The sequence below is a fragment of the Phyllobates terribilis genome, unplaced genomic scaffold, assembly GCF_046119375.1.
Source record: "Phyllobates terribilis strain yellow unplaced genomic scaffold, ASM4611937v1 Scaffold_9__5_contigs__length_417890890, whole genome shotgun sequence".
NCBI lineage: Eukaryota > Metazoa > Chordata > Amphibia > Anura > Dendrobatidae > Phyllobates > Phyllobates terribilis.
The window spans coordinates 160177869-160199306 of NW_027362769.1; the positions used below are offsets into that span (position 1 = coordinate 160177869).

At 38.8% G+C, this 21438-nt stretch overlaps 1 protein-coding gene across 5 annotated transcripts in view; it reads left to right on the top strand.

Moving 5' to 3' along the window:
• Nucleotides 1–21438, top strand: part of LRP1B (LDL receptor related protein 1B) — a 2071868-nt gene that overhangs the window by 1340034 nt on the left and 710396 nt on the right. For all 5 annotated transcript variants that reach the window (XM_073647246.1, XM_073647248.1, XM_073647249.1 and 2 more), the window contains exons 28-29: nt 10585–10716; nt 18701–18928. In XM_073647246.1, the coding sequence (XP_073503347.1) occupies nt 10585–10716; nt 18701–18928 (360 nt within the window). The remainder of the gene's footprint in view (nt 1–10584; nt 10717–18700; nt 18929–21438) is intronic.

Consider the following 21438-nt stretch of genomic DNA (forward strand, 5'->3'; position numbering starts at 1 on the left):
AAAGACCTGTATTGTGTATCATCTTATTATTAGGCAGTGGTCTACTCTACGGCTTTTGTAATATTATCCCCAGTTGAGTCATTGTATCATGTAATTACTCTTGGCTCTAATGTTCATTACATATACAAAAGGAAAATATATTGTGGCTTCGCCTTAGAAAATCCTCACTACTAAGCGATATTTAATAATTAAACTCCCATTTATTGACAATAAAAATAACATTTATATCCTGCTAAAATACCGTCCAGAATTCTGTCTGGGGAACACAACCCAAAGAAAGATGAAATGCAGAAAGAAAACCACAGTCTCCTCCGTCAGTTTGAGTTACAAGGTCCCCATAGATCTATTTTTCTATGGTACTTTCTGGAAATGAAACCTCTAGAATCTTTGACAGTGAGGTATATCGTCAGTGGAAAGAAGCAAATGCACTTTTTTTTAACAAGACTCTTCTTAATCTGAATGGGCTTTTTTGCTTTGCATTTCATATCGAGAAGTTAGTGCTTGGAGTTTACGCATGGAGAACTTTGTAGTGCACAGATAGGCAGAAGTTAAAAAGAAACATTTAGCTATGTTGCCCTTCACTGCATGGTTTATTGTTGCATAGCAAATAATGTTAAGTAAGGTCATGGTGGCACAGTAAGCGGTAGAAGACTCTGCCAAGTATAAACTTGAATATTTCTTCTTACTTCCATATTTTGGAAGAGTCTGCACATTTAAGAAAAACTTCTAAACCGAGGTTTGTCCATTAGGAAAAAGAAATCTTTAGATGTGTCTAAAAAAAATAAATCTTATATATATGAGTATAGGTGAGGCGATATAGATAGATACTGAGATAGATAGATACATAGATAGATACTGAGATAGATAGATAGATAGATAGATAGATAGATAGATAGATAGATAGATAGATAGATATAGATAGATAGATAGATAGAGGGATAGATAGAGAGAGATAGATAGATGATAGATAGATAGATAGATAGATACTGAGATAGATAGATAGATAGATAGATAGAGAGATAGATACTGAGATGGATAGATAGATAGATAGATAGATAGATATGTGATAGATGGATGAATGGTGGGTAGCTAGATAGTTGGATGGATAGATAGATAGGTAGATAGAGGGATAGATGGATGGATGATAGATATTGGATAGAGGGATAGATAGATGAATGGATAGATAGATATGGAATAGATATGAGATAGATAGAGGGATCGATAGATCAATATGAGATAGATATGAGATATATGGATGGATAGATAGACATAGAAAGATAGATAGACAGATATGGGATAGATATGAGATAGATAAATATGAGATAGATGGATGGATAGCTAGAGGGATAGATGGATGTTTGGATGGATAGATAGATATTAGAGTTAAGCAGAATTTGCAGGACTCCGGCCTATCGTCCACATAACAAGTCTGTGGCCACTAGGCCAAATCACTGAAAACTTCCTCCTGTCTATTCTGATTAGTAGACCCCCATAATGTAATATATGAATCACACCACAGTATAATAATGTTTTAAAGGGGTTGTCCGGTCAAAATCAATAAGTCTGCAGTCCTCCAAGTGCACGCACTGAGCGTTGCGGGGATTCGCCTGTTTCAGATCCGCAACCAGAGGGTATGTATGCGTTATACATACTTCCAGCCAATGGGCATGGCCTCACTTACATATACTTGAATGGAGAAAGTCTGATTCCTCTCGTCAGCCATGCCCACTGGCCAGCCGTGCCACTAGACGGAGCGCGGCCTCGCTCAATACAAGTGACTCCAGACTTATTGTTTTGGACCTGACACCCCCTTTGATGTCTTGGAGCCTACTGATCAGAGAGGAATTAGGTATATTACAAGCTGTCAGAGTGCTGTGCTCTAGTTCCTTGCCCTTGGACTACTGGCGTGGTTGTTGGGCCTGCTAGTATTTTTGCGCAACATAAATACATATATATAAATAATGTTTACACGATTTTCAGGAAGAGTCTGTAAAGTTATGATGTTAGCGCATTAGTGCAATCACTGGACTTCTTAATTAAGAACTGATCTTGATTAAAGTACTGTTTTTTTTCTGGTTTTCTCTAGATATAATTTTTTTTTTTTTTGCAAATATATTGCTTTTTTATCTTGATTTTTCCAGTTCTGCAGGTCTTAAGCTCAAATCCTCTTCATGTCTTTCTCGTTCAATGTCCGTGTAGACGAATTTTGGAGGATTTACATATTCCCAGAAGAGTATTCCTAAACAACTCACCTAAAAGTAATCTGGTTAAGGAAAAACGAAGCTCTTCCCAAGACTTGATCATGCAGATGGTGTGACGGGAAATTAGAGTTTCAAAAAATTTAGGCTGGGAAACGCTAGAGAATATTTGCACAGTTATTTAACTTTTCATTTATTTTGTAGGATACATTTGCGAGTAAATAGCAAAATGTTGTAGAAAAGTTGAAGCTTCATTTTAGATCTATACGGTATATATAAGTTTTCTTTAAATAATGGATTTAAGACCTTGTCCAAGGAAAATGTTCTTATTAATTGTGCTGCAAATGCAGTTTTGTTGCCTCTAATTCCATGAAGCTTTCTATATCAGGCTTGTAAAACGAATCCTGGGATTTGCTATAGGGCCTGAAAGTAATGGCAAGTAATCTCATTACTGGCTTCAATAGATACAGCCCCATAGAGAATCTGTAGACATTGCAAATGTTTCTAAAAAGGACATAGACCCAGCTAGGTATTCTCAGATTTATTAACTCACATTAATTGAGGAGAAAGATTTATTACGTTATACTAGAAGTTTTATGATTACATAAAATCATTAAACATCTGCAAAAATTACTTATGTGACATCTTGTCTTTCTGGTATATTGGTTCAGGTGAAGATGAATGTACAGGAGTTTTCCAGAACTGCACCAGTAAAGTGAAACTTCTTTGAGACGACCACCTGAAATTTCACTGAATCGTGGTCTTCTGCTAAATTGTTCTTCTCAAAGGAGATAGATGAGATGCATTATGTATGATGAGATGTAAAATGAGTCACAGGAAATCTGGTGGTCTTTTCATAAAAGAGGTATTTTCTACAAGACTTGCTTATGTCAATGTCTCTATTAGACTCACCTTGTGAGGTTGATCCTTCAAACCCAAGGGCCGGGTGGGCAAACAGGCCAATGGGTGTCTGTTCAGCAGACAGGTGAGACACATGCGAGACAGGTAGCAGAAGTACTGGAGACCGCAGGCGGACAGGAGACTGGGAACAGGTAGCTGAGGTACTGGGAGCCGCAAACAGACAGAAGACGTCCTGGAGACGGCTGTCATGTAGCAGAGATACTGCAGACAGGTAGCTGAGGTTCTGGAGACCACAGACAGGTATCAAATGTCTTGGAACCCACAGGCAGACAGGACTCAGGAACACTAAAGTCTTAATACCAAGACACAGGTTTGTGTCTTCGTGAGCCTTTTATAGGTCCAGGAGGATGATCACATGGGATCACTCTAGACCATTTGTAAAGTTTGACATGAAGCACAACAGAGTTTAGCAGACCGGGGGGAGAGGGGATTAGCAAGGCCCAGATCCATGACATATGCTAGATCATTTTATACATCCTATCCACAGATCTCCAGTTCCTACTTTTACAACTTGTAGCTCTCAGGGCATGCTTAGAGTTATAGTTTTGCGCCCACTTTTGGACCATAGACTGGATACTACTTAACTACTCCTTAAGAACTGATATGTTGGCTTTCAAGACTTTGTGATTTCCCCAAAACCTGAAGCCATAAATTAAAGAGAAGCTTAAAAAGGACTTGTATCTTGGCTTTCAAGACATCGTGACTTCCGCAAAGTTGTACAACTATAGGTTAAAGAAAACCATAAGGGACTCATATGGTTAACTCAAAAAACGCATAAGCATAGGCATCTGTGGCCATTTTTTTTTTTTTTTTTTTTTTTACATTATTCATGTTCATATGTTAAATTTGTATTCCAAGTTTTACTCAATGACTTCATTTGTGCAGTTGGAAATAACCCTTAATCATGTCTCCATGATACAGAAAGACTAGACTCATATGGCAGATATATGATTAGAGTTTTTACTCTAAGACTTAAAGCCTTATTCCCACTGGGTGGTCAAAGGTTAGGTGATTATTGTTGATCACTAGGAATCCAACCTACTGGGATCAATGCAGATCCCAAGAATAGGTTCCCAAATGCCCAGAAGGAATGAAGCAGTGGTCACACTCCTCTCATTGTCTGTCTCCCGCAGTCTCGTAGACAATAAATGGAGGCATGCATTTGAAGCCATAACTTCATATTAACAAGCATTTCAGAGCCCTGTTCTCAGGATCAGTGGTGGTTCCATAGGTCGAATCTCCAGTGATCTGTAACTCCCTGGGCCGTATTTACACATATCTATACCCAATGCCAAAACACGTAATTCTGCTCGCTCTTCTCCCCCCTTCAAAAAGTAGATTAAAAATATATTGATTAGAAAGTTGTCACAAACTTCTCCATCATGTATCTCATCAGATTGAAGTTCCTGAGAATCTAATGTAATACCCCAGAGATGGGTATCCCTATGATTTTATGTATTATTACTCATAATATTGGAGTTTAGTATTATTTCATGTAAGAATTGGTCTAAGTGACACTGTATTTCGACACTCCTTGCAGCAGCCCAGGTAGTAATAAGCTAGGATCCTCATTGAGGCAGTTGATAGGTGGACGGCTTAGTGGGCGGAGCCTCTGGCTTAAATAAAAATAGCTGCAACCGTTATTTCAGTCAGAGTTCCAGTGAACACCTCAGAGGACGGTTAGGGACCAGCCAGTGAAGCAGCCAGAAAACTTGTAAGGGGATTCATTTTCCCTTTTTCCAAGTGGGCTGTATAGGGATGGACTGACCAGAGTAAACCTGTAGGATAGCCTGAGGACTATCACCCTTGAGGCAGATGGAATGCCCTGGTCTGCCCAGCACCCTATACCTACCAGAATACCACGCCGTGGAGACAGGAGGAGTACAGGGTCTGAAGGGTAGTCCCCCATGATGAAGATGGGTAACAGGAGTCCTGCAGAATAATGAAGGTCAGAGGAGACAGGGATATGGGGGTCTGCTGGGGAAAGCCACCCCAGTGGGATAGAAGAAGACTCTATTGTGTCAGCTTGGATAACAGGATAGGCTCTGTTCACACTTGCTGTTCATCACGCCTCATATATGCCATTTCCTGCATCTGTCACTAAAACGCCTGTCTGAGGAACTTTGTCATCTGCACATGTTATGCTGTACCATCCTATGGCTGTAATTCATCTTTCTGGCTGTGATCCTTTGTTAAAGGGGTATTCCCATCTCCAAAATCCTATCCCAATATGTAGTTGATGTAATAATAATAATAATAATAATAATAATATTAGCATTTACCTCCAATTAGAAAAGAAGTATAGTTTTTCTGATTCGCTATGTCTCTTTCCTCATGTGCAGGCATTGCAGGACCTTAGGTATCCATGGTTATGACCACTAATATAGTGAAAGTTAGTTAGCTAGTTGCTAGTGGTCGTAACCATGGATACCTAAGGTCCTGCAGTGCCTGCACATGAGAAAAGAGACATAGCGAATCAGAAAAACTATACTACTTTTCTAATTGGAGGTATTTGTTGATATTATTATTATTACATCTACTTCATATTGGGATAGGATCTTGGAGATGGGAATACCCCTTTAAGGCTGAACATTTTAAGTAAAAGTTTTTAAAAGCACCTCTGCCTCCTGACTCTCCTGTTACCCTCCGCACCAACATCACCGGAAACGCTACCATTGCCACCACACAAAGAATAGGGAACAGTAAATGCAGCGATAATTCCCCGCACACCCGTAGCCGTGGGTCAATTATTTATTTTTACTGTGCACCAGAGCGCCAGGCACCGGGCACCGCCTCCCAAAACCCCTTGCGACAGTAAGGAAGGATACGACCCATGCCCGGTGTACTGGGTGCCCCCTGTGTCACACTAACACTTTCCATTGCACTCATATACTTTCAGAAATGTTGAGAGCTTTTTCCTGTAGAGACGGGCAACGTAAATATACCACTCAATTTATTTCATTTATATGGATGTAATAATAAAAAAAAAAAAAAACAGAATTTTATATGGCGTTTTCAAAAGAATACTGAAAAATTAGTTTTAGTTGTTATTTCCTCTGTATATATGCCCCACTGACTGCTGCACCCTAGGCAATGGCCTAGGTTGGCCTTATTAGAAATTCACCCCTGTCAACTCCTTTATCAGGTAACTATGAGTAGATGACAACTTGCCCAGTTGAGAATAACCCTTTGCCTCCATGAAAATAATTATAGGATTAGTGTAGAAAAAAATAGTGGTTTATTCAGTGCATGTAAACATTGCATGTCACTAATGGTATAGCTAAAAGTAATGTTATAGGAGATGCTACATACCACGGTAATGATTTGTTAAATGTGATCTCCTAATGATGTTCTCTGATTAAGCTTGAGTTCCTATTAAATTGACAGCTCACGTTTTTTGTGTATTTAATGCGGTAATTTGCAAGTTCCCTAAGAATTTCTCCTCGGGAGCCGTCTTTCTTTAGGATGGAATAATGTGATGTTTTTAAAACAAATATAAACACATGGAGACAGGAATAGCAGAAATTACCATCATTCCGAGATTAGAATTTAAAGGAAATTGCTGTAACCACAATAAAGTAAACTGTAAGTTGCAAAAGGCTCAATGGTCCCAACGTATTCGAAGTAATAGTGAATCTAAATTGACAAACGTTCAACAACAACAACAGCATGGCCACCCAGCATCCAATACCATTATACCTGCTGGTCCAATAAATTATAAAGAGGTTTCACACGGACAAATAGTAATTATATTTTCCACCTATGATTCCGAATCTGAAGAACATATTGATCTATAATAATAGTAGAGAATGTAGAATATGTATCTGTACAGTCCAATAAAATACATTTTCAACCAAATGTGTATATATAAAAATACAATTTTCATTAAGTGAATAATACGTATGCAAAATGAAAATATTGGGATTAAATCAAGACCAATTTGACACTGTTCAGATCCATGATGTTTTCCATGCGGGAAAGAATCATTTAAGTTGGTGTTAGTAATAACGGTCACTTACTTTTCTTATTCCATTCCTCTTAGCAATGTTCAACAAATGCATTAACTATCTGGGAGCAACAAAGTGATAATCAGAAAGCTCCATTCATGCTTAAAGGGAACCTGTCACCAGGATTTCCCCATATAAAGTACGGCCATACCCTTTAGCATCCTGGAATGCCCTAAAAAGTTCCCAAAAAGGACTTTTTATTATACCCACAGATGGTGCAGTCCAGTCTGATGGGCGTCTCTGGTCTTGATCTGGTGCCTCCTCTCTTCCTTCAAATGTCGCCCTCCTTCTCTGCTTCATGTGGATGACATGTCCTGCGTAATCCACACATTATCCCCCAATCACTCTCCTGCGCAAGGTGCGCAGGCTTTACTTTTTGGTCATCGGCGCTCTTTTACTTTCCCTGGCGCATACGCATGGCAGTACTCCACAGGCCAGACAGAAGAGCACTTGCACAGGAGTGCGATTGGGGAGCATTGTGTAGATGATGTAAGACACGTCATCCACACGAGGCAGGGAAAGAGGGCGGTGATTGAAGGAAGAGATGAGGCACCGGATCAAGACCAGAGACGCCCATTAGATGGGATTGTGACATCTATGAGTATAATAAAAGCTCTTTTTTGGGATCTGCAGAGTGAGATGGCGACTTTTTAACAGCATTCTAATATGCTATAAAAGAGCCTTTAATGATGGTGGCTTTACTCTTTATGGGGGAAAAGCTGATGACAAGTTCCCTTTAAAGGTACTGTTTTTTTTCGCTGCTTTTTTCCATGATATTCATTTGAAGACTGCCACATAAAAATACAGTAGTGATCATTTGATTTGCGCAACATAATTTTCAAATATACTTGACTCTATAAGACAACCCATTTAAGAGAATGCAAATTCTATGTTGTCTGTTATTTTATCCAGCCTTTTTAAATTGATAGCTTATCACTAGAGTAGGCTATCAATAATAGCTCGGCATCCCCTCCTGTCATTTCATTGAAGAGACTGCGGCGTATATAAGTCAAAAGTAGTGTTGAGCGAATTTGTTCGGCATTTCAATTTCGCGTTCGGGGTTCCAGCTTGTTCGCGCTAAAAAATCAGCTCCGCCCATGAACATCGCTGATTTGCCAGTTATCTATGTGACAGCGTGGCAAATGAAGAATGTTTGTGGGCGGAGCCAATTCTTTGGCGTGAACAAGCCGGAACCCCGGACACGAATTTGAAATGCCGAACAAATTCGCTCAACAATAGTCAAAAGGAGAATGCTGCAATTCTTTGCTCCAAAGATGTGAAAAATACAGAGCAAGCAAGTACGAACCGGCCCACAAGCTGCTGTAATCACTTAAGAGACTGCATCGTTCATGTGAGTGCCCCAGCTTCTTCAAATACATGATAAAAGGGGGTGCCCATAGTCGGACCCCATCAATCTAAGATTGGTTACCTACTAGAGATGACCAAATAAATTTCAGTGGAATTGAATTCTACTTAAATTTTACAAAAATCCACTTTACCCCCAAAAATTTCTAATTTGCTTCTGCTCGGATTCATAAAAATGGTGGCCGCTGGCCTCTATTTTTAAGAACCATAAAAGGCCATCAAAAGGTTAAAAAAATCCTTACACCTACCTCACCACTCACCTCTCCAGCCCTTCCACTACTCTAAAGCCCCCGTTACACTAAGCGAGATCGCTAGCGAGATCGCTGCTGAGTCACAAGTTTTGTGACGCAACAGCGACCTCAGCAGCAATCTCGCTACGTTTGACACGTAGCAGCGACCAGGCCTCTGCTGTGAGATCGCTGGTCGTGTCGAAATGGCCTGGACCATTTTTTGATCGTTGAGGTCCCGCTGGGTAGCATGCATTGGTGTGTTTGACACCTTATTAACGACCTCGTTGGCGACTCAGAACTGAGACACATAGGCGTGCATTTGCGTTGCATCGTTATACAGGTCGCTACGGGTCGCCGTATTGTTGCTGCGTCGTTGGGAAGATCTGACTGTTTGACATTTCACGAGCGACCACACAGCGACACAGCAATGATCCCTGCCAAGTCGTATCATTGTCGGGATCGCTGTAGTGTCGCTAAGTGTGACGGTACCTTTAGCCACCAGTCTGGTCCTTGTCCAATCATGTGATCACTGTCGCTTGTGCTGGAATCCCCGGGCCTCTCACGCTAGGCTGGGAGCATGCACAGAACCCTCCCGGGCCATATGATATCAGGAAGTCCCAGCCTAGGGTGAGATGCTAGGGAGGGTTCTGGGCATGCTCCGGCACCCCATGAAAGTCACAAGTACCCACTCAGTGTGAAAGGCCATGGGATTCCAGAGCGAGCAACAGGGGATCAGTAGATGCAGCAATGACCGGACAGGCGGCGGTGAGAAGCGAAGGGGGCAAAGAGAAGTACAGTGAGTATAAGACTTTTTTTATTTTTTATATCTTACATTCATTTTGCTCTTTTGAGACCACAGGGCAAAATAAGGGACATTAAATTTGTGAAGAATAATTTCTCTGTGAATCAAATTTCCTGGGAAAAAAGGTGCAAACAGGCGAAATGGAATTTTGCCTGATGAGCTCAGCTCTATTGCCTACCCTAGGGATAAACCATCAATTTTTAAAGGCTGTACAACGCTTTTAAAACATACCTGGGAAAAAAAAGACATTCAGGTCATTTAAAAAAAAAATTAACGATCTAAAAGAAATGTTTAATCAGAAACTATTTATTTTGTTCTTATGTTAATATCTTTCCATTCCGATACTTTTTTGTCACTATCAATTTTAAAGTAGAAACCTGAAATACTGCAGTTTTCACTTTCTGACATTTGTTGTTTTGTAGACATTACTTTTTTAGCTTGTCCTATTATCTAATCATCAAAAAAGCAGAATTACAATGAAAGATAACACCACTATCATAAAACTGGAGGTACATAAAAGAGGTTCACACCACTAACAGTAAATGATGGGAGTAAGTCAGATGCTCTTCCCTCCTTCCTCTCTCTCTCTCTGCACAGGGATCTCTGCACATTAAACAGAGCATGTCCTCAACATTATCCAAAATATATTGCATTTTATTACTTATTCATCTGTCATTACTTTAATGATATAAAAAAATTATAACAAACTTTGTCTATTAAAAAAATAAAACTGAAACCGGAAAACCCCTTTAAGAAAGCATAGTGACTCACGGATGTTTCTGGAGGAATAAGAAGATTTCCTGGGTGGTTGCTGTTTACATTATCAATGCTAATAGAATCTGTAAAATTGAATTTTCTCAAACACAAAATAAAATACACTTTTGCCTCCATTTATGGAAACGAGGATGAAGAATAATCTATGAATTGTTATGATTTAAAAAAAAAAAATTAAATATTATTTGTCCAGCCATGTGTTTGCAATATTGTCGAATATAGGAGAATGATAAAAAAAACAAGTGAGATGAAAAACATAAACTGGATTTTTTGTTTTGTCTTTTCAGCTCCTAATCCCTGTGCGGTTGGTAACGGAAGGGGTCCATGTTCCCATTTGTGTTTGATAAATTTTAACAGAACCGCCGCTTGTGCCTGTCCTCATCTGATGAAATTATCTTCTGATAAACGGACCTGTTGGGGTAAGAACATTTTATTTGAAAATTAAATTAGGCAAAAACACTGCTTTTTTTTAGTTATTTGAAGGTTATATCAGCTCTTTTATTCTCATTGCTTTGTCAGTTTTGTCCTCGCTTTACCCAAATAAATGTTACTTTTTGATCCAACTTTCCTAAAATCCAACATAATCACATTATATGATTAAATATGCTTTCTACAGTATATACTGCCCTGATGCAGCGTATTTGACTCAAGAATCAATTTTTCTATGAAAATAATAAGACAAAAATTGAAGCATGCCACCATTTAAACTTGGAAGCACACAATGGCACTACGTGAAGCTCGTGTGCTTCAATGTAAAATCTCCAATATGGCCCCCAACTATAATGGGTCATGTTGTATGGGTTAAATGGACTTTAGACTCCAGGGCCCAGATGCGACTTCAGTTCTTCCATTCATTATATTTATGGCCCTGGGCATACAGAGGGGGAGTATGGGCAGTGTATTAGGCATTTAAGGCAGCAAACATTTAAGATATGGGGTCCTGGGATTGCACCTTTCTGGGTGCCCATCAGCCCCCCAGAGTACTGATCTTTTGTTAAGGCAGCCAGGGGTCTGCTTTAGACCCCCTTGAGTGCCATGTCAGTACTCCTGTGATACCCAACCACAGGCGCAGCCTTATTAGAGACCAGTCATTTTTTCTTTAAACCGCAATACAGCTGTAGTGCAAGATATTGAAAAAATGACTGAACGATCTCAAGATCAAGTCCCCTAAGGGGACTAAAAAATAACCAACAATTTCAAAAAAAAAAAGTAAAAAGTACATGAAATTCAAACTACTATCCTTTCCCCCATTAGAGAATTAAAAAAAATGTAAACTTATTCGATATTGCAGTTTTTTTAAAAAATCTGATTTATCAAAATATCAAATCATTTAAGCCACATGGTAAATAAAAAAAAGTCAAAATTGTCTTTTTGGTCAAAAGAGCAGTAAAAAACAATCAAAACATCGTACGTGATTCAAAAATAGTATCAATACAAAAATCAATACAAATATCATATTGCTGCATAAAAAACATGCCTTCACACAGGTTCATCACTAAAAAAATAAAAAAAGTTATTGGTCTCAGAAAATGGTGACGCAAACTATTATTTTTTAAAAAGTTCATTTTTTTTCACAACTTAAATAAAAAAAAATACATGTAAGTTGGTAATCATACTGACCTGTAGAACCATGCTAAAGTCATTTATACCACACAAAGAATGCCAACAAAAAAAATCCAAATAACAAAGGCGGATTTGCAAAATTTTGTTTCATCACACTATTTTCCCGTTTTCCAGTCCCTTATGTGGCAAAATTAATGGTGTAATTCAAATCTACAACTGATTTCACAAAAACCAAGCCCTCATATGACCATGTCGTTGGAAAAATAAAAAGTTGAGATTCTAAGAAGGGGAGAAAAAATTGGAGATGCAAAAATAAAAATTGGCTGTAGCGGGTGGATGTTAAAAAAGTAGCAAATAATCACTTTCACTGTTTTCCTCCTATGGCTTCTGTTGCATCACTTACCCAGTCCCTACTGGTCTCTACTTCTTGGTCCAATCTTGATGTATCAGAATTGGCAGGAAATGCTCATTCAGCCAATCACTGGCTAAGGCAGGTCACCAAGGAGGTGGGAGCAAGGGGGATTGTTTAGTGTATTGTTTCTTTTGTTTTTTAACCCTTTGATAATATTTTTTTTTCAATTCTGGACTCCCCATTTAGAACACAATTTATATATTTACCACGACGAGTTCTTATTGTTAAAGTAAATTCCTCTAAAATAGAGAAAAATACATTCATCATTTCTCCTGCACTTTTGGCAGCAGAGAGTCAATGGAATGGGAAAACCTAACATCATTAGTTTGTGTGTCAATCAGGTTGCAGAGAGTAGGTCCCAAGGTTGCATTCTCTGCAGATGTCGCTGACCTTATCTCTGCTATGCTAATAATGCTTTATAATGCCCGGTGTACTGGCTTTACAATGACAGTGATAAAACTATGGCTTCTGCGTCAATTCATCTCACTATTCCTGAAAAAGTTGTATATTTATTGACTGTCATTGTAAAACGCTGGATGGAATTTGTAGCCATTTGTACAGAGTAAGGTCAAACAGCAAAAGTTTCATATAAATTTCGCTAAAAAAAAAATGAAAATTAGGAATTATAAAACTAAGACTCAAACTATATTTGCTATGGTTTTGTGTTAATTTTCAAAATTGGTGTTAAAATTGGTACACTGTGTCACTAAAAAATGCAATGATGGTATTAGACCATGTTGGTTTTAGGTTTTGTTAAAACTGCATCTTTTTTTGGAGGTCAAAACATCTGTCTTACAAGTGAAAGAAGCTTTAAAATCATTCCAATTTCTGGTGGTTTGTAAGTCCCATAATTTTTTATAGCATTTTCTGGTCGTTTCCTGAAGCAATTTGTTGACTTTCTTTTACACCACCGGGTTTGGTTTACATTTTACAGCATTTTCTTTTTTACATTTTTTTATTGTCTGTTTTCCTGAAATCCATTAAGCAGTGAACAAAACGCTCACTTTTCTTGAGGCAAAATTGTTTAAAGAAGTCTGACGAATAGTCACATTAAGTGAAGGGAAGGGAAGGAGAGGGTTGTTGAATCTCGAACACTGCCACTGCCAAATGTGAATCCCGGTGGTGAGGATAAAAAAACTGTTTATTCTTGCAATGTGCTTCCGAGTAGTATTTACTCTTTCTTCAGGTAAGATACTCTACTTCGAAAAGTAGACTAAACAGTTTTTTTTATTCTCACTGCCTGGAATCACTTTCGGCATCGGCAGCACCATAGATCCATCGCTCCTCTTTTTGCCTTCACTTAGTATGTCCTCCACCTGAGTTCAGCAGCTGGAGTAGCAGCTATACACTTGAATCAAGGTTACTTTTCCATGGAGTTGTGTCACTCACTACCCACCCAGGTGCTCGACCAGTGCTCCAGTTTATCCACGCGCAAAGGTAGCGGCGGTATCGCACAGGGAGCGCCTCTTTTTTCCTCTCCTCAGCTGATGAATTGTCATGTCCCTTCTTTTAAACTTCTTAGCTTCTTTGAGAGCCTAAAACATTTAAAAGATACTCAAAAGTCTGAATACATGAAAAGAAAGTAATTTTTCAATGGGAAAAAAAATAAGGCAATTCTTTTTAGCATTTTTGAGTTTTCCATTGTTTTTAGGAGCAGTGCCACTCAAGAGATGCCAAAAAAGATACTGTGTGAGCATAACCTCAGGATATGTGCACATGTCTTCTTCTTCAGGTAGATTCCACTCTGAAGACCTCCTGACAAAGCGCCAAATAAATGCTGAAAAAATTAAACCTATACATTTTTATGTAAAAACTACTTGCTTATATTTGGTCTATTGAGCGTCTTCAAACCCCTTCAGAGTTCAAAAGACATCAAAGGGTTGAGAAAAGTGACCTGAGGGTGTTTTCCTCTTTGAAGAATCATAGAATCATAGAATGGTAGAGTTGGAGGGGACCTCCTGGGTCATCTGGTCCAACCCCCTGCTCGAAGCAGGATTCACTAAATCATCTCAGACAGATATCTGTCCAGCCTCTGTTTGAAGACATCCATTGAAGAGGAACTCACCACCTCTCGTGGCAGCCTGTTCCACTCATTGATCACCCTAACTGTCAAAAAGTATTTTCTAATATCTAATCTGTGTCTCCTCCCATTCAGTTTCATCCCATTGCTTCTAGTCTTTCCTTGTGCAAATGAGAATAAAGATGATCCTTCTACAATGTGACAGCCCTTGAGATATTTCTAGACAGCTATTAAGTCTCCTCTCAGTCTTCTTTTTTGCAAGCTAAACATTCCGAAATCCTGTAACCGTTCCTCATAGGACATGGTTTGCAGACCGGTCACCATTCTGGTCGCTCTTCTCTGAACTTGCTCCAGTTTGTCTATGTCTTTTTTAAAATGTGGTGCCCAAAACTGGACACAATATTCCAGATGAGGTCTGACCAAAGAGGAGTAAAGTCCGATAGTGACTTCACGTGATCTAGACTGTATACTTCTGTTAATACATCCCAGAATTGTATTTGCCTTTTTTGCTGCTTCATCACACTGTTGACTCATGTTCAGTCTATGATCTATTAGTATACCTAAGTCTTTTTCACATGTACTGTTGCTTAGCTCTATTCCTCCCATTTTGTATATGCTTTTTTCATTTTTACTGCCCAGATGTAGTACTTTGCATTTTTCCCTGTTAAAAAACATTCTGTTGCTGCCCACTGCTCCAGTTTATTTAGGTCTTTTTGAATCCTCTCTCTCTCTTCTCTAGTATTAGCTATCCCTCCTAGCTTTGTGTCATCAGCAAATTTAATCAGTTTACCCTCAATTCCTTCATCTAAATCATTGATAAAAAATGTTCAACAATACAGGTCCCAGGGCAGAGCCCTGTGGTACCTCACTTGAGACATTCATCCAACTGGATGTGAAGCCATTGACGTTCTATACTTTATTATAAAAGTCATTGAGAAGGCTCAAAAGTCTCTTTTTGAGCATTTTAGTAGCATTTTTGCTTCAAAAACCATTAGCTGTTCCTTCAATGCTAAAAAGAGTTAAAAAATCTACCAAAAAACTGCAGTAAAAAAAAGTCACCACAAAAAATGCTGCAAAAGTAGACAAAAATTATAAATGGTCCAAAACGGTAAAAAGCACTCATAAAAAACAAAAAAAAAATGTTCAAAGAGAAGCTTCAGGAAAAAAAAAATGCTGGCATTTCTTGAAGTGTCTTCCACTTGACATATTTGACAGGTTCACCTGCCTGAAATATATGTCATGTGCAAATAACATTAGGCTATGGAGAATGCTCCTCAAAAACTCTCAAAGTTTTTTTCAGGAGTTCAAAAAGCACAAGTTTCCAAGCAGACAATGCTTCAGAAAATGCTCTTGCTTTAGAGAGGTTTTATAGGCATTTCCTCTTTTCCAGAAGAGTTTGCTGACGTGGATTTGAGGATATGTGCCCACAACATTTTTTTTCCCCTTTTTTTACATTTAGGGAAACTGCTTCAGAAAAATGTTAGTGGTCTTTTTCCTAAAGTGGTATGCTGGAACTTTTTAGCAGAAGCCCTTCCCGAATAATAATCATGCTGTTTCTTTAAATGCAGCAGTGGACAAAGACAGAAGAGGTCACTGTTCAACAACAATACATGGGCAGTTCAATAGCCCCTAATAATGCACAATTCCACCTCTTTTGAAAGTGTGAATGCCCCCCCCTTAACACATGGGCCCCGGTGCAGCCACACCACTGGAGGACACAGAAAGAAAAGGGCCCCCGTGCAAGAACAATATAAGGGCCTTTTGCAGTCCAGTGCTCCTAAAAATTCAAAATTTCACCTTCTTTGGGGTAGAAATGGGCCCCTGACCTCTTGGGCCCCTGTTCGGTTGCAAAGGTTGAACCAATGATATGTCTGCCCCTGAGCAACACACTTTTTAACCAATGGTATTTACACCCCTGTTTTAACAGCTTTTTGGTTTCCGAGCTCTGAAAAGAGTCAGACCGTGAAAAGGTTTTGAAGATTTTTGCAAGAGTTTTCTTCTTGAAGTGTTCTTTGCAGCCTGTGGCTACACACAAATGTGAACACAATATCTTTTTAGCCAGATTCCGCCATGGAAACAACCTTAAAAACCTAGCCAAAAATTGCAACATTTTTTTTAAAAAAAGTAGCAAAAACTTCATCTTAAAACATGGACAGCCAGCTGTACGCACAAATTGTTGCATCTAAAGATGTGCATCATTTATGAACATTGTGCAATACTTTGATACATTTGGTGCAAATAATGGCAAAACAGTTACAAACAAAACTTTCTTCCAAAACTTCTCTAATGCTAAATTTTCTCCTAATTTGCTAACTTTGCTGAATTGTTGTTGTCACTTTCCTTTTACTCTATTCACATTGATTAGATCAGTTTTTTTCATTTTTATATTTCATTTTTAAGTAGCGTTAAGGTTTAGTTTAGCATTTTTGTGAGGCACAATAAAAATTAGATGAACCAATTTGGCTTTTGCTGTTGTGTTATATTTAGAATCTAACAGGGCAGAGTTAATATTTCAGCCAGGTTTCTGCCATTCGTGTTATCCATTCCTAACCATTCATTGCTCACAGGCACAATTCCCAGTTGTCATGCTTATTTTCCTATAGACGCCAATTTGAAGCTTCTGCTGTTTAAGATAACTACACAAATAGCCCACTTTGGGTTAATATTAAATGTGGGATCCACTGGTGACGTACAGCTGTAATTTGTAGACTCTAAAAAAAAATTCATGTATAAATACGTGAACGTTTTTTTTTTAATTGCCAGGCAGTATCTTTTTGTTAACAGCATGTGTTTTATTTGATAATATTTGATCTTCTAGTTTTACACTAAGCTATTGTGTAAGGCAATGTTCATTTCAATTTTAATCAAAATTCCCAGTGTGAACATTTTAGTTAAACACAGAATAAGTGGGATTTGCAAAACAATGCTTTTAGAAAAAATAACCAACCTCCTTCTTTAAAGGGAGTCTTGTCAGCACAAAATGACTGTACAAACAATCACAGGCACTCGGTGCACCCTTGGTGTGGCCAAACATTTAAGTGCATCTTCCCACCTTCTTGTTTTCACTCTATCTCCACCCCACCCTTGTATTCATTGATTGACAGCTCTGGCTTCACAGAGCCAGGGAGGAGCTGAGAAAGATGGAAAACAAGAAGTTGGGAAGGTGCACTTAAATGCTTGGCCACACCAACAGTGCACAAAGTGCCTGTACTTGGTTTGTACAGTCATTCGCTCTATAGAGAGTCTGTCAGCACAAAATGATTGTACAAGCCAAGCACGTGCACTTGGTGCATTCTTGGTGTGGCCAAACATTTAAGTGCATCTTCTCACTTACTTGCTTTCTCTGTATCTCCACCCCCCTACTCCTCTTTGGTTGAGGTGAGGAGATAGATGGAACACAAGAAGTTGAGAAGGTGCACTTAAGTGTTGGCCACACCAAGGGTACCCTGAGCACTTTTATTGGTTTGAACAGTCATTCTGTGCTGACAGACTCTCTTCTACTTTATCCCACTGCAGATTTTACCAGTGTAAGTCTGAATGTAAAATCCGCAGCTTTCTGTCCCTTCCTAACTTGCATACTTATTTCTAAGCCAAAAACAAGAGCAAGTCCAAAAATTGGAAGGGATTTCACAATAGAAAGAGAAAAATGCAAAAGTAAGGGCATGTGTACATGGCGTCTTTTAGACGCTGGCATATCCGGTGAGTTTTTCTGCAACAGACACAACAGGAAAATACTGTCTGTTTTGTATGTCATTTTGCTTAATATGTTATGTCTTTTTCGGAGGCAATTTTCCTAAATTGTATATAAAAATAGTGATCAATTTCCAAGAAAAAGCCACCTTAAGAATGTTTGGGGCTCTTTTTTTTAACTACTTTGAAAGCCTAAGTTAGTTAAAAGAAGTAAAAAAAAAAATAACATGTGCACAGCAAGTCGTTTTTCCATTGCTGTGCATATGTACATTCTTTTTGGCATTTTTTAGCACATTTTCAGGTAGGTTCTAGGTGGATTGCACCTGAAAAAGACATTGTGTGCACATACCCTTAGTGTTCCTCCCATGGATTTTAACGGTACTGCAAACTCTCTTATTCATGGCCACTACACAATGTACAAAGCTGTTCCACTTCCGTGGTCCCTTTAATAAGCTTGTAGAAGTGCTGGAACATAAACCTGCCCACCACCAATCTGATATTAATGAACTATCCTATAACTAGGTCATCAATATTAAAATCTAGGAATTTAACCCTGAAATTAATAAAACATACAAACTATGAAGATCAGTATTGGATTTCTATTCCTAATTGCATATTTGCTACATAGTGACCATAAAAGTTCCAATCTGACCAATGTGTTCAGTTCCCTAAACAATGATAAATATGCTAAGATTTCATGTAATATTTTGCTTTTCAGAGACTAAAAAATTCCTGATCTATGCAAGAAGGTCAGAGATACGAGGAGTGGACATCGACAACCCATATTTCAACTTCATTACAGCTTTTACTGTCCCAGATATTGATGACGTCACCGTGGTTGACTTTGATGCTGTAGAAGAGAGAATATATTGGACGGATGTAAAAACCCAGACAATCAAGCGTGCTTTTATAAATGGAACGGGACTGGAGACTGTGATTTCAGGAGGTATATCAACAGATTTCATGTTGTTTTTTCTTTTTTTTTAAGGAGCTGAGCCCGGAGGTTTCCTGGAAGGTGCTGGCTGTGTTACACAGCGGATATCTGCCTATGAAACAGCTGGAAACTAAGCCTCCTCTGATCATTTCTATTGAACCTTGCCATACTGCTGTTATATACTGACAGTAGCATTGAAATGATGCAATTGCCAATACGCACCCCTTCCCACTCCACATGACTGCCACATGACAGCTGGGGGTATGCTGAAGTTCCAATGACTGCCATCTCAGTGCTCCTATGAAGACCCGCCTGTGGCTGGTCTTCATAGGAGTACAGTGGGTACGGAAAGTATTCAGACCCATTTAAATTTTTCATTCTTGTTTTCATTGCAGCCATTTGGTAAATTCTAAAAAGTTAATTTTTTTCTCATTAAAGTACACTCTGCACCCCATCTTGACTGAAAAAAATGCAGAAATATTTGCAAATTTATTAAAAAAGAAAAACTGAAATATCACATGGTCATAAGTATTCAGACCCTTTGCTCAGACACTCATATTTAAGTCACATGCTGTCCATTTCCTTGTGATCCTCCTTGAGATGGTTCTACTCCTTCATTGGAGTCCAGCTGTGTTTAATTAAACTGATAGGACTTGATTTGGAAAGGCACACACCTGTCTATATAAGACCTCACAGCTCGCAATGCTTGTCAGACCAAATGAGAATCATGAGCTCAAAGGAACTGCCCAAGGAGCTCAGAAACAGAATTGTGGCAAGGCACAGATCTGGCCAAGGTTACAAAAGAATTTCTGCATTACTCAAGGTTCCTAAAAGCACAGTGACCTCCATAATCCTTAAATGGAAGAAGTTTGGGACCACCAGAAGTCTTCCTAGACCTGGCCGTCCTGCCAAACTGAGCAATTGTGGAAGAAGAGCCTTGGTGAGAGAGGTAGAGAAAAACCCCAAGATCACTGTGGCTGAACTCCAGAGATGGAGTAGGGAGATAGGAGAAAGTTCCACAAAGTCAACTATCACTGTATCCCTCCACCAGTCAGGCCTTTATGGCAGAGTGACCCGATGGATGCCTCTCCTCAGTGCAAAACATATGAAAACCTGCATAGAGTATGCTCAAAGACACATGAAGGACACCCAGACTATGAGAAATAAATTCTCTGGTCTGATGAGACGAAGATAGAACTTTTTGGTGATAATTGTAAGCGGTATGTGTGGAGAAAACGAGGCACTGATCACTACCTGCCCAATACAATCCCAACAGTGAAACATGGTGGTGACAGCATCATTCTATGGGGGTGTTTTCAGCTGCTGGGACAGGATCACTGGTTGCAATTGAAGGAAACATGAATGCGGCCAAGTACAGAGATATCCTGGATGAAAACCTCTTCCAGAGTGCTCTGGACCTCAGACTTGGTCGAAGGTTCACCTTCCAACAAGACAATGACCCTAAGCACACAGCTAAAATAGCAAAGGAGTGGCTTCAGAACAACTCTGTGACCATTCTTGACTGGCCCAGTCAGAGCCCTGACCTAAACCCAATTGAGCATCTCTGGAAAGACCTGAAAATGGCTGTCCACCAACGTTCACCATCCATCCTGACGAAACTGGAGAGGATCTGCAAGGAAGAATGGCAGAGGATCCCCAAATCCAGGGGTGAAAAACTTGTTGCATCTTTCCAAAGAAGACTCATGGCTGCACTAGTTCAAAAGGGGGCTTCTACTCAATACTGAGCAAAGGGTCTGAATACTTATGACCATGTGATATTTCAGGCTTTTTTTTTAATACATTTGCAAAATTTTCTACATTTCTGTTTTTTTCAGTCAAGATGGGGTGCAGAGTGTACTTTAATGAGAAAAAAATTAACTTTTTAGAATTTACCAAATGGCTGAAATGAAACAAAGAGTGAAAAATTTAAAGGGGTCTGAATACTTTCTGTACACACTGTATGTTATTTTGACTATATACTGCTGCATTAAAGTATTGCAAAATGTAAAGCAAGCAATCAAACTAAAAAAATAAGCAAAAAATAGAAAAAAGTTTTCAAAAATATAAAATAAAAAAGATATGCAAATTCAAATCACTCGCCTTAACCCTCTGTGAAAATAAAGAAAATAAAGAAAAACGTCATAAAAAAATATTCAGATTCAAAGTTTTTTGGTCACAGTTCACAGCCCCTACAGGAAGAAATGTAATCAAGTGATCAAAATATCAGGCGTACCCCAAACTTACAGTACAGACCAAAAGTTTGGACACACCTTCTCATTTAAACATTTTTCTGTATTTTCATGACTATGAAAATTGTACATTCACACTGAAGGCATGAAAACTATGAATTAACACATGTGGAATTATATACTTAACAAAAAAGTGTGAAACAACTGAAAATATGTCTTATAATCTAGGTTCTTCAAAGTAACCACCTTTTGCTTTGATGACTGCTTTGCACACTCTTGGCATTCTCTTGATTAGCTTCAAGAGGTAGTCACTGGAAATGGTTTTCACTTCAC